The sequence below is a fragment of the Pongo abelii genome, chromosome X (genome assembly GCF_028885655.2).
Source record: "Pongo abelii isolate AG06213 chromosome X, NHGRI_mPonAbe1-v2.0_pri, whole genome shotgun sequence".
Lineage (NCBI taxonomy): Eukaryota > Metazoa > Chordata > Mammalia > Primates > Hominidae > Pongo > Pongo abelii.
This window is the reverse complement of record NC_072008.2, coordinates 139,197,196-139,210,322: the sequence shown is the minus strand read 5'-3', so window position 1 is coordinate 139,210,322 and position 13,127 is coordinate 139,197,196. Positions and strand designations below refer to the sequence as shown.

The 13,127-nt window shown below is 43.3% G+C and overlaps 1 protein-coding gene across 1 annotated transcript; it reads left to right on the top strand.

The window, feature by feature from the left end:
* The first annotated feature begins 8,599 nt into the window (after window positions 1-8,599).
* Window positions 8,600-10,291, top strand: TFDP3 (transcription factor Dp family member 3). The gene has a single exon (XM_024240997.2). It carries the CDS (start codon window positions 8,695-8,697, stop codon window positions 9,910-9,912), a length of 1,218 nt encoding a protein of 405 aa, XP_024096765.1. The 5' UTR covers window positions 8,600-8,694; the 3' UTR covers window positions 9,913-10,291.
* The last annotated feature ends 2,836 nt before the right edge of the window (window positions 10,292-13,127 follow it).

Here is a 13,127-nt window from a genome sequence, read left to right as displayed (position 1 = left end):
AAAAATATTTCAAATAATTCCTATATTCTTACTATGCAGCCATAAAAAGGAACAAGACCATGTCCTTTGCAAGGACATGGATGGAGCTGAAAGCCATTATCCTCAGGGAACCAACACAGGAAAAGAAAACCAAACATTGCATGTTCTCACTTATAAGGGGGAGATGAACAATGAGAACACATGGACACATGGACACAGGGAGGGGAACAACACACACTGGGGCCTGTCAGGAAGGTTGGGGGAGGGAGAGCATCAGGATAAATAGCTAATGCATGCTGGGCTTAATATCTAGGTAACTGGTTGATAGGTGCAACAAAACACCATGGTACACATTTACTTATGTAACAAACCTGCATGTCCTGCACATGTATCCTGGAACTTAAATTAAAACAGGCGGGGCCTGGTGGCTCACGCCTGTAATCCCAGCAGTTTGGGAGGCCAAGGCGGGTGGATTACCTGAGGTCAGGAGTTCAAGACCAGCCTGACCAACATGGTGAAACCCCGTCTCTACTAAAAATACAAAAAATTAGCCAGGCGTGGTGATGGACACCTGTAATCCCAGCTACTCGGGAGGCTGAGGCAGGAGAATCGCTTGAACCCAGGAGGCAGAGGTTGCAGTGAGCCGAGATTGCAGTGAGCCAGAGCAAAACTCCTTTTAAAAAAAATACATAAAATAAAATTAAAACAACGACAGAGAATTCGTATATTTTTCACTCAGATTTTATTCTTTTTAAAAATAGCTATCTAGTATTCCATTATAAATACTTAAAAAATATTTACCTCTAATTTCGCCAAAATACTAAAAGCTTTTTAATTTTCCTGTTTTCTGCTATAGAAATTTAAGCAAAATATATACTTAACCTGTGATCTATATTTATTCTTTGAATGAAAAGATACAGCCATCCTTCAAATCTTACATGTTATCAGCGTCTTTAAAAAAATCTGTGGTCCATACTTTTCAAGTGCTTGACCGATTTTCAAAAAGAGCTACAGTTCCTTACAACTCAAATTGAATTTTCTTATGGAAATCCATTTTAGTCCTCTTAGATTCTTGAAACCAGTCTTCTTTCTGCTTTTTTGAAGTGTAGAAAAAACTATTTGATTTTTCCCAAGCCTGCCTCTGCTCCAGAGGTGGCCTGGATTTGGGTCTCCGTGAGCTTCTTTCCAAGTGAGCTGACGCTAGGACTGACAGTCTGGCTATAAGACTGACAACTTGTGGTTAGTGAAGGACTGTGTTTATAAACATCCATTGATGAGTGGTCAGCCAACACACACATCTCCACACATACACATCCCCACATATGCATACCTTGAGAGATTGAACCAGCACTTTTTTTTTTTTTTTTTTTTTTTAAGAGACAGGGTCTCCCTCTGTCACTCAGGCTGGAGTACAGTGGCACAATCATAGCTCACTGCAGCTTTGAGCTCCTGGGCTCAAGTGATGCTCTTGCCTAGGGCCCCCTGAGTGCTAGGACTACAGGCATGAGCCACCGCACCCAGCCTTGAACAAGGCATCTCTAAGGCCTCTGATATAGCCACATTTTTGTTTCAGGTAACTTTAATGCAGAAATGGATTATTCATGGAAATTAATCAGAAAAGTCAATTAACAGTAAGCCATTTAATTGAGGGGTCCCTGTCCCTATATTTTCTGTACCTCCCACACCTACCCTTCCCACCTCAACCCTGTATTGCAATACTCAGTGGGCACAATGGAAGTTTTCTCTATTTCCCAGAAGACAATGGGGTTCATGGTTAATTGCAGTTTGGCTCCTTGATGTTCCTTGTAGTTGCATGTCATTAGACCAAGGTTAGCCCATAGGATATCTTCTTCAGCATAATATGACTATCTTACTGAAAACCGACTAATTTTTGGCCTGCTTTTTGTTAACTGCCACCCAACACAACAGGTGCTGAGAACACAATAGGCCCTCATTACAGAGTTCTTGCTTGATGGAGGCAAGATAGCTAGGCTAGAGGGAAGACAGAATAGATAGTCAAACATTTAGAAATCTCTTCTATCCCATTATTCTAAGATTCTCTCATTGTTTGCCAATCCAACAGCATTCCAGGTTTTTGTATATCCAATCCATATGTTTCTGATGAATGTGTTTAAATTTCTAAAAGGCAGATTTAGAAAAGCAATTTATTGTCACAGATCCCTTAGGATCCATCTTCTTTAACTACAAACCAGATGTCTCATTTTCCCGGTAGGAAATAGATTTTGAACTTGGAAAGTCCACATTCTGTTTTCTACTCATCTCAACACAGTGAGAGGATTTCCAAATTGGTCAAGTGAGCCTCTTCTATCCCAGAGCAATGGAGCATGTTTTGCATTGTGAGGTGATCACTGGAGTTGGGTTGTGGGTCAGGAAACTTGTGTTCTGCTTTGAAGTCCCCCACAAATTCAGTATGACTCCTGGAAGTTACAGCTTTTGGGGACCTTTGTTTCACAATCAGTAGAGAATCATGCCTTGCCTACAATGCCAAATAATAGGAAAGAGACGTGCAAAATGTTTTGAGCTTGCTGAAGGAAATACAATGACATAATCCCAAAGTGGCATGCCATCGCAGTAATCAGATTTTAAAATTCTGTAAAGTTAGTTGAGGCCCTATGAGATTGAGCCTACTTAAATTTGATGTTGTCCCATGCATGCATAGAGACTCCTATGGTGTTAGAAGATCTTCAGAAAGAACATTTATCCCAACTGTCCATCTGGCCAATAAAATTTTTGGTAGCATCCTAGCAGATAGACACATGGCCTCTGCTTGAGTACTACCTGCCCAGGGAGTTTACTACTGCCTGAATAGCCCTTTTCTTTGCTGAATCACTTAAGTCATTAGCAATGACTTTCTTAAATTGAGTTGGAACCAGCGTTTGTGTAACTTCTGCCTGCTGTTTCTAATTTTTTCCTCTGGAGTAGCAAAGATCAAGTTTGTGTTTTCTTTTACAGGATGGCTCTTTAGATATTTGAAGACAGCTCTCATCATGTCTCTCCTTCTCCAGATAAAAATTATTTTTTGTAGCATCAAATTGTTTTCTTGAGACAGAGTCACTCTGTCATCCAGGCTGGAGTGCAGTGGTGCAATTTTGGCTCACTGCAACCTTTGCCTCCCAGGTTCAAGTGATTCTCCTGCCTCAGCCTCCCAAATAGCTAGGACTACAGATGCCCACCACCACGCCCAGCTACTTTTTGTATCTGTAGTAGAGATGGGGTTTCACCACGTTGGCCAGGCTGGTCTCAAACTCCTGACCTCAAATGATCTGCCCGCCTTGGCCTCTCAAAGTGTTGAGATTACAGGCATGAGTCACCACACCTGGCCTGTAGCATCAAATTCTTATCCCTTCCCTGCCTTGACCACCACCAATCCCAGAGACTCCTGGGACCATGGGCATATTTTCTAATATTGCCAAGTGGAGCTCAGGAATCTCATCCAAACAATACCGCATACAGGATCCTGGCCCAAGTGGCCCAGAAGGTGAGGCACCCAGCAGACCCTTCTTCAGCCCTCCCTCACGTACCCTGAAGGGCCAGGAGGGTTTTGTTTTGACAACTTGCATTCTGTTTGAGCCATGTGGAATCTTAGAAGGTCTTGAAATTTCTCTAAAGAGAGAAGTTGATAATGGCAGATGTTAAAACAAAAGCTAAATTCATAACCAAATAATGCTCAAACTCTTTTATGCAAATGAAGGGGTGGATCTTTATTGAGCACCTGGAAGGCTTAACATTTTCTAAGTGAAGATACGGACGCACAGAAAGGTGTAGCAACTTTCTCCAAGCCACACAGCAAGGATTTGGAATTCATCTGGTTGGCAGGCCACCTTCTGACCCACTAGGACAAGCTACTTTCCCTTTTATTGGGCTAAAATGTGTGTGACTCCTTTGCCATGAGAGGTTAGGAAAAGTCTCTTCCTAAATCTGTCCTCCTCTCTTCTTCTAGGTACTGAGAGGTTGCTTTGCTCTGTAGGACTAGATGAACCTTTACTTTGCTGAGCCCTGGGCAAACTCCTGGGTGTTATTTTCATTCGTGGGTAGTTGTTAGATCATTGTTTTTGTGGGGCAAGGAAGGCTGGATTTCCTACTCTGCCATTTTGCTGACGTCATCCTACATTTTATTTTTTATTCATTTAGCTCAGGGGTATGGCCCACAAGTGGACTGCCTATTTTTATAAATAAAGTTTTACTGAAGCACAGCCACACTCATTTGTTTGCGTGGTATTATAGCTTCTGTACAATGGCAGAGTGAGTAGTTGAAATAGAGACTGTATGGTGTCTGCAAAGCTTCAAAATTTTACTATCTATCTCTTAACAGAAAAAGTCTGCTGACCTCTGCTTTGGATCATGACTGAAAATTATACATTATGTGACAATTTACTATTACAGAAATGAATAACAGTGATTTTTGCTGAAGGTGACAAAAATTAATTTTGTGGAATACAAAATAATTCCTGAAATATGTATGTCTTTACATTATTACTCATCCATATATTGCTAGCCCATAAGAAGAACACTCAGACATGCAGTCATAATTAAACTCAGTCATCTTTGATATTTTGCTTTTAATAGTATTAAAACCATCACTTTACACATATTGATTTTGCTTTTATAAAGGTATAGTTGTCAAAATAGATAGAACATATTTAACAATTTTTTTTGCTTTGACTTATATTTTTTAATTATCAGGCATATGCTCTGTTTGTATTCTTGCTCTGGGCCTCTCAAATGTTAGAGTGGGAAGCCTGGATGAGGCATGGTAAGCATGTCAACACTTAGATGTCAGGAGCCATTTTTTGCTCTGTTGGGGCCTTATGTTCTGAGCAAAGTCTTTGAGAAGTTCTACCAATGCTTAATGAGTTCAGCAAAGCCTACCTGTCTGCAGCTACCACAGGGCAGTGAGAAAAAAACCAGCAGAGCACCTGCTATGAACTAAATTGCATCCTCTGAAAATTCTTATGCTGAAACCCAAACACCCAATTTGACTATATTTGGAGATAGAGTCTTTAGGAGGTAATTAAAATTAAATGAAATCGTTAAGAGTGGAATCTTAATCTTATAGGACTATGTCTTTATAATAAGTGAAATCAGTCTTTCTCTCTCTCTCTCTCTCCTTTTGCTTTTTCATGTGAGAAACACAGTGAAAAGGTAGCCATCTGCAAGATAGAAAGAAGGTGCTCACCAGAGACCAAATCCTGCTAGAACCTTGGTCTTAGACTTTCCTGCCTCCAGAACTGTGAGAAAATAAATGTATGCTATTTAAGCCACCAGTCTACAGTATTTTGATATGGTAGTCCAAATACAATAAGACAGATTTTGGTATTGAGAAGTGGGGTGCTGCTGTAAAAAAATACCTAAAAATGTGGAAGTGGCTTTAGAACTGGGTAATGGGTAAAGGCTAGAGTCTTGCGGCACATCCTAGAAATATGGACATTTAGGGCAATCCTGGTAAGGTCTCACAGAGAAATAAAGAACAAGATATTGAAAACTGGAGGAAAGGTGTTTTCTGTTATATGGTGGCAAAGAACCTGGCTGAACTGTGTCCTAGTGTTTTGCAGAAGTTAGAACATGCAAGTGAAGAAATTGGATATTTAGCTAAGGAGATTTCTAAGCAAAGTGTTGAGGGATTGGCTTGGTTTCTCCTGACTAATTATAGTAAAATGCAAGAAGAGAGAGATGAATTAAAGAAGGAATTGTTAAGCAAAAAGGAACCAGAACTTAACAACTTGGAATATTCTCAGCCTATCCATATTGCAAAAAATGAAACTTGTCCTGAAGAGAACACTAACCCTACAGCTGGACAACCATTTGATGAAGAGATTGTGGGTGGGACTCATGAGTATAATCAGCCATCTCTGCGGAAGCCAGGAATAGAAGTGGGATTATATGAGCAAAAACACTAGTTTGAACTAAAGGAGACAGAGAAAGCCACACAGAATGAAGGAAGACTTTTGAAGTTCTTGGATTCTCAGGAGCAGACCATTTAGCTATTTGGCTGCTAATTGCACTGTTATTCAAGGAAAAATAAGAATAACCATGAAGTCATTTATAGATAATCAGGGCTGACACTTCTACCACAGGCCCAGGGGGCAAGGCTGTTTCTACCTCAGTTTCAAAGGGTGATACCACCTCTCCAGTTTCAGTGGGCCAGGATGACCCCGCCCTGTGCCTCAGGGGCAAGGCAGCCTTTATAGACAATCCTTTGGGCTGGACCCTCTCTGATAACTGAAGGGGCAGGAGCCCTAGCAGAGCCATGAAAGTGACACTGCCACCCAAGTGGTGGGTAGAGTGTTGAACCAAAGAGGATTATTATTGAGCCTTAAGATCTCATGGAATTCACCTTGCTAGGTTTTGGACTTGCTTGGGACTCACTACCCTTTCTTCCTTCTGATTTCTTTCTTTTGGAATGGCAATGTCTATCCTATGCCTCTGTCACCATTATATTTTAGAAGCACATAACTAGTCTGGTTTCACAGGTTCACAGCTAGAGAGGAATTTTGTCTCTGGATGAATCTTACCTTAGTCTCACCAATATATAATTTACATGATATTTAGATGAGACTTTGGACTTCAGACTTCAAGAGTTGATGCTGAAAAGAGTGACGACTTTGGGGACTGTTGGAATGGAATGAATGCATTTTGCATGTGAGAAAACATAAATTTGGGGCGAACCAGAGGGGTTAAAACTCTCTCCTTAACTAAACTTTAGACAGGCTCTTCTAAGCCCTCTTTTTGACCTCATCCTTGCTAAGTCTAGTTTTAGCAAGAGTTTAGCTTAAGCCACTTTAGTGAGGATCCCCTGCTCTTGATATCCAATCACCTTCAATATCTGATCACACTTTTCTTCCCCACCCTTGATATCTGATCACCCCAGCCTACCTTTAGCAAGAATCTTGTTAAATTGGTTTAACAAGTATTCATCTACCCTTGATGTATCTTCTTAGTAATTTTTCATCCACTGACCACTTCACTCTGCTCCTTGGCTATAAATCCTCTTGCATTTACTGCATTTAGAATTGAGCCCAGGCCAGGTGCAGTGGCTCACAGCCGGGCGTGGTGGCGGGAGCCTGTAATACCAGCTATCCAGGAGGTTGAGGCAGGAGAATTGCTTGAACCCAGGAGGCGGAGGTTGTGGAGGTTGCAGTGAGCCTAGATCGTGCCACTGCACTCTAATCTGGGCGACAGAGTGAGACTCTGCCTTAAAAAATAATTGAGCCCAGTTCTATCCTGAGGTCTCTTTGCCCCATTGCAATAGTTCCTGAATAATATCTGTTTCACCTCTTTTACTACTGTCCAGCTCTGGTTCTGTTAGGCAAATGCTATAGACTGAATTTTGTCCCCCTACCCAATAAAATTCATATGTTGAACTCCTAACCCCCAATTTCACTACTCTTTCACTACTGTCCAGCTCTGGTTCTGTTTAGCAAATGCTATAGACTGAATTTTGTCCCCCTACCCACTAAAACTCATATGTTGATGCCCTAACCCCCAATTTGACTGTATCTGGAGATAGGGTCTTTAGGAGGTAATTAAGGTTAAATGAGGTCATAAGGGTGGGTTCCAAATAGGATAGGATGTGTCCTTATCAAAAGAGATCTCTCCAAGCCCCGCTGCCATGTGAGGACACAGTGAGAAGGCAGACATCTGAAAGCTAGGAAGTGAGCCCTCACCAGAAACCAACCCTGCTGGAAACTTGATCTTGGACTTCTAGCCTCCAGAACTGTGACAAAATAAATGTCTATTGTTTCAACCACCCAGTCTATGGTACTTTGTTACGGCAGCCCGAGGTGAGTAAGACAGCACCTCTGTGTATTTGAGGCTGAGGTGTATGAATGTGTGCAATCACATGCATTATGTCCAGAGTCGAGGTGCTAGAGGAAGTTAGTGTGGACTAGAGAAGCAGGCCTGAAGCACAGAGCCTGTGTGGCATGGTTATTAGGACTCTTGGTGAGTGAGGCAGAGTTGAGACCAACGGTGGGAGAAAGAGACTGCCACAGGCCTCTGCTTCTGCTGTGCTTTGTCCTGTTCTCTCTTTAGATTTCTTTCTCATTGGCAATGTGTGTAGCTTCCAAAGTGAGGTGTAGGCTGTGGACTTAGTCTATTGATTGTACCACAGCCCAACAAATAAATGATACTGTATATTGTTAACTCCTTTTTCCCATCTCTATCTACTCAAGAAGGCTTAGTGTAGCTGTTTGGGTAGAGAGACAAAAACTGGATTCTTCCACAATAAGCTTCTTGACCAGCAGGTGAAGAAATAATCCTTGCAAGAGCCCAGATCCAGCTTCTTGTGAGACAATGGCTGGGAAGAAATGATAGATGGGCCTGCAGAGGCCTACACGTCTGATTTTCATCAGTCCCTTTAGGATGTGCTATGGTTTAAATGTGTCCTCCAAAAGTTCATGTGTTGGAAACTTAATTACCATTGTAACAGTATTAAGAGGTAGGGCCAGAGGAGGAGAGGCTGCAGGCGTGAAAAGGCACGCAGGCGCACTGCACGGACCGCCCCCCCTGCCGCTGCGCACCTCACGCGGCGCATGTTCCGCTGCGCACCCCACGCCGCGCACCCCACGCCACGCACGTTACGCCACGCACGTTACGCCACGCACCTCACGGCAGCCGTCCACTCGGCCCGGAAGAATTGTTTTTCTTCTTTGGAAAGGTGAACATTCATAGCATTTATTTCCCAAATCTGGTAACATGGCAAAATATGTCAGTCTAACTGAAGTTAATGAAGAACTCAAGGTCTTAATAGACCAGAACCAGACCAGTGGCCCCGTGGCCGTTCACCCCTCCACCGTGAACCCGCTCGGGAAGCAGCTCTTGCCGAAAACCTTTGGACAGTCCAATGTCAACATTGACCAGCAAGTGGTAATTGGTATGCCTCAGAGACCAGCAGCATCAAACATCCCTCTGGTAGGAAGCCCAGACCCACCCAGCACTCACTTTGCCTCTCAGAACCAGCCTTCCTACTCCTCACCTCCGTGGGCCGGGCAGCACAACAGGAAAGGAGAGAAGAATGGCATGGGCCTGTGCCATCTTTCCATGAAGGTCTGGGAGACGGTGCAGAGGAAAGGGACCACTTCCTGCCAGGAAGTGGTGGGCGAGCTGGTCGCCAAGTTCAGAGCTGCCAGCAACCACGTCTCACCAAACGAGTCAGCTTATGACGTGAGGAACATAAAACGGCGCACCTACGATGCCTTAAACGTGCTGATGGCCATGAATATCATCTCCAGGGAGAAAAAGAAGATCAAGTGGATTGGTCTGACCACCAACTCGGCTCAGAACTGTCAGAACTTACGGGTGGAAAGACAGAAGAGACTAGAAAGAATAAAGCAGAAACAGTCTGAACTTCAGCAACTTATTCTACAGCAAATTGCCTTCAAGAACCTGGTGCTGAGAAACCAGTATGTGGAGGAGCAGGTCAGCCAGCAGCCGCCGCCCAACTCAGTCATCCATGTGCCCTTCATCATCGTCAGCACTAGCAAGAAGACCGTCGTCAACTGCAGCGTCTCTGACGACAAATCAGAATATCTGTTTAATTTTAACAACCCATTCGAAATCCACGATGACACAGAAGTGCTGATGTGGATGGGCATGACTTTTGGGCTAGAGTCCGGGAGCTGCTCTGCCGAAGACCTTAAAATGGCCAAAAGTTTGGTCCCAAAGGCTCTGGAGCCGTACGTGACAGAAATGGCTCAGGGAACTTTTGGAGGTGTGTTCACGACGGCAGGTTCCACGTCTAATGGCACGTGGCCTTCTGCCAGTGACCTGACCAACAGTGCGGATGGGATGCCGGCCGCAAGCTCCAATGGGTCTCAGTACAGTGGCTCCAGGGTGGAGACCCCAGCAGTCGAGGAGGAGGAGGAGGAGGAGAACAACGATGACGACTTCAGTGAGAATGACGAGGAAGACTGACGTCCTCTCCCCTTAAGATTCAGCTTCAGGAAAACATTTAGGGAAAAGAAACTTTTTTTTTTTTTAAATGTGAGGTTTTCTGTTTCTTTTTTGCCTACTCCCAAGAAGGTATTGGTAAGCTATAGAATTTAGATATGCACCTCTGATAAGCAAGGATTGTTTCCCGTGTGATTAAGACGTGCTGTTGATGTGTGTTTTGATACCAGTGTGCTGACGCAGAATCTTTATTTACGTTTTAGGATTTTGTGTTTTCATTTTGTATTTTTCTTTAAATGCAGAGTTCACTGTTGCCCCTTAACAGTTTTTCCTGAGTTTACTGAAGAAATTGTACTTCATCCACATCCATGAAAATAAAATGCTCTCCTGTTGTGCACAGTGAGTACCGAATGCCGTTTATTTGCCAAGCATATAAACGTAGATTTGGATGGCACCCCCACTGATGCATAGCAAGACTCTTGAGTTTCCCATTTGTTCAGTTTTGCAGTGTCCAGAGCCCCAAGCAAATGGCAGAATTCTATTTTCAGAACAATAAACACCATCAATCTTAAAAAAAAAAAAAAAAAAAAAAAAAAGAAAAGAAAAGAGGTAGGGCCTTTAAGAGGTGATTAGGCCATGAGGGCTGTGTCCTCATCAATGGATTAATGCTGTTATAATAGGAATAGACTCTTATAGAAGGATAATTTCAACCCTGTTCCTCTCTCTGTCTTGAATGCTTGCTTGCCATCCTGCCATGTTAGGACACAGCAGGAAGGTCTTCACTAGGTGCCAAGCATATGCTGGCACCATGCCTTTGGACTTCTCAGGCTCCAGAACCATAAGCCAAATAAATCTATTTTTCTTTATAAATTACCCAGTCTGTTATAGGAGCAGAAAACGACTTAAGACAGGATGGCTGAAGGCTCCCAGCTGGCAATCAAGGCACATCTATCTATGCAGGAATCATTTGCTGACTGGAAGCAAGATGAGTAGGTTTTCCTTTTTCAAATTGGTGAGATAGAACAGCAGTGGAGCCTATAGCAGTGTCGTGGTATGGTGAGAAGAAACTGGGTCAGAATCTAGGTAGGGAGATCTTGACTCATTAATATGAGAGTTGTACCAAAAGTGTGGCTGGGGGCAGCAGAGGGAGCTGTTGCTTTCTTCAAGCACAGTTTCACAAAGGGTCATCTTTCCAACCATATGCAGACCTGTCCAGAGTTCCAAGAAAAAATAGACACTAGGATAATGACTGTGAAAGCAAGACCGTAAGACCCATTAAGAGAGGGCAGGTAGTTAATTACAATGAGATACCACTTCACACCCATTAGGATGGCTATTATGATTATTATTTTGAGATAAGGTCTCCCTCTATTGCCCAGGCCTGCAGTGCAGTGGAAAGATCATGGCTCACTGCAGCCTCAACGTTCCAGGCTTAATCAGTCCTCCCACCTCAGCCTCCCGAGTAGCTGGGACTACAGCTACTCCACACCTAGCTAATTTTTTTTTTTTTTTTGGTATTTTTTGTAGAGATGGGGTTTCACCATGTTGCCCAGGCTGGTCTCGAGCCCCTGGGCTCAAGCAATCCACCTACCTCAGCATCCAAAAGTGTTGAGATTACAGGTGTGAGCCACCACACGTGGCCATGACTGACTTCTTTTTCTTAGCAAAATGTTTCCAAGGTTCATCCATCTTGTAGCATGGATCAGTACTTCATTCCTTTTTATGGGTGAGTAACATTCCCTTGTATGGATGGATAGACTTTTTGTTTATCCAGTCATCTCTTGATGGACAGTTGGGTTGTTTCTGCTTTTCAGCTATTGCGAGTAACAATGCAGTGAACATTGGTATGCAAATATCCGTTCAAGTCTCTGCTTTCAATTCTCTTGAGTATGTGTGTATCTGGGAGTGGAATTACTGGGTCATATGGTAACACTATATTAAGCCTTTTGAGGAGCCACCAGGCAGGTTTCCACAGAAGCTGTGAAATTCTCACCAGCAACATACAAGACATCTAAGACATGGTTTTGAGTAGTCTTGGGAGTAGAGAAGACACTACCAAGGTCACCTGTGTATAGTGATGGCACTGGCTGGTCCTTGTTTTTTTTTGAGTCGGTTCCCTTGTGTCCTGTCTGAATACTTTTCCAAACCATGCTGCAAAACACATGCCTTTTTTTCCCCCCATCAAGCCTTAACATAGTTGCCCCACTTTGGAAGGCTTTCAGTTCCTAAAAATTTCTGAGGAACGTTCAATCACTGAGAGGGCTGCTCCTCACCTCAAGGGACATGTCACATAACTCCACCTGCCCTGCTTATCAGATGTGGACTCCATGAAGGGGTGGGCACTGCCATAGCCAGTGTTCAGCCTTTGGCCTGCCTTCCCCTTGGCGCTGACACCTAGAACATCCAAATGAGCAGTCTCCTAAGGTCTGGAGCAAAGCCTTCCCAGCCAAGTGCAGCCAGCAGCCCCAGACAGTACCTCCTTTTGCCTTCTGGCCTCCTAATGTGCTTTGCATTAAAATATCCATTTTGGCTTTGCCTTTGAGTCAATTCTCAGGGAGCAAATAACAGATGAGCCATGAACATGTGGCCCATGGAGATGTAGTAGACAGAGAAATGACTGCAATTCATTCCAGTCAGGCCCTTTTAGCGTTTTTCCCACACACCAGCAATGCCTAGGACTGACGTGTGTCCTAGTCCGAGCTCCGCCACTAACTGGAGGTACAATTTCAGCAAATCCCTTCTATTCTCTCAGTCTCAGTTTCCCCATCTAATAAATGGGCAGGGAATCTCCAGGAGACACTTCCAACTCTAAATATTCTATTACTAACATTCAAGCAGAGCCTGACTCTAAGAAGCACAATCGGCATCCTTTCTGTGCGATAGAATGATAGTCAATGCTTTGGAAGATATTTGCTTGTGTGGCAAAAATGGTATGAAATAAATTTCTTTTATAATGATACTGGTCTCAAGCCCTCCAAAACAGAGCTCCACTCTTGAAATGTTATAGGATAAGTTTTTATTTGCAGAATTTGAGTGTGACCTTTGCTGAGGCAGAACATGGTTTTGGGGGAGGGGGAGAGGCAAATGGAGGTGGGAAATACTGGATTGTGATTAACCAGATAATGAACTCCATCTGCTTTTAATCAGCCACTTCCTGTTCTCCCAGACCTCTAAACTTTTAATATTAATGGAAACAGATTTGAATTCTGGAAAGAGCTATTCTGGAAAATAATTGGATA

Excerpts from the sequence above, each read along its gene's own strand:
- TFDP3 (XM_024240997.2), top strand. The coding sequence starts at position 8,695 with ATGGCAAAATATGTCAGTCTAACTGAAGTTAATGAAGAACTCAAGGTC.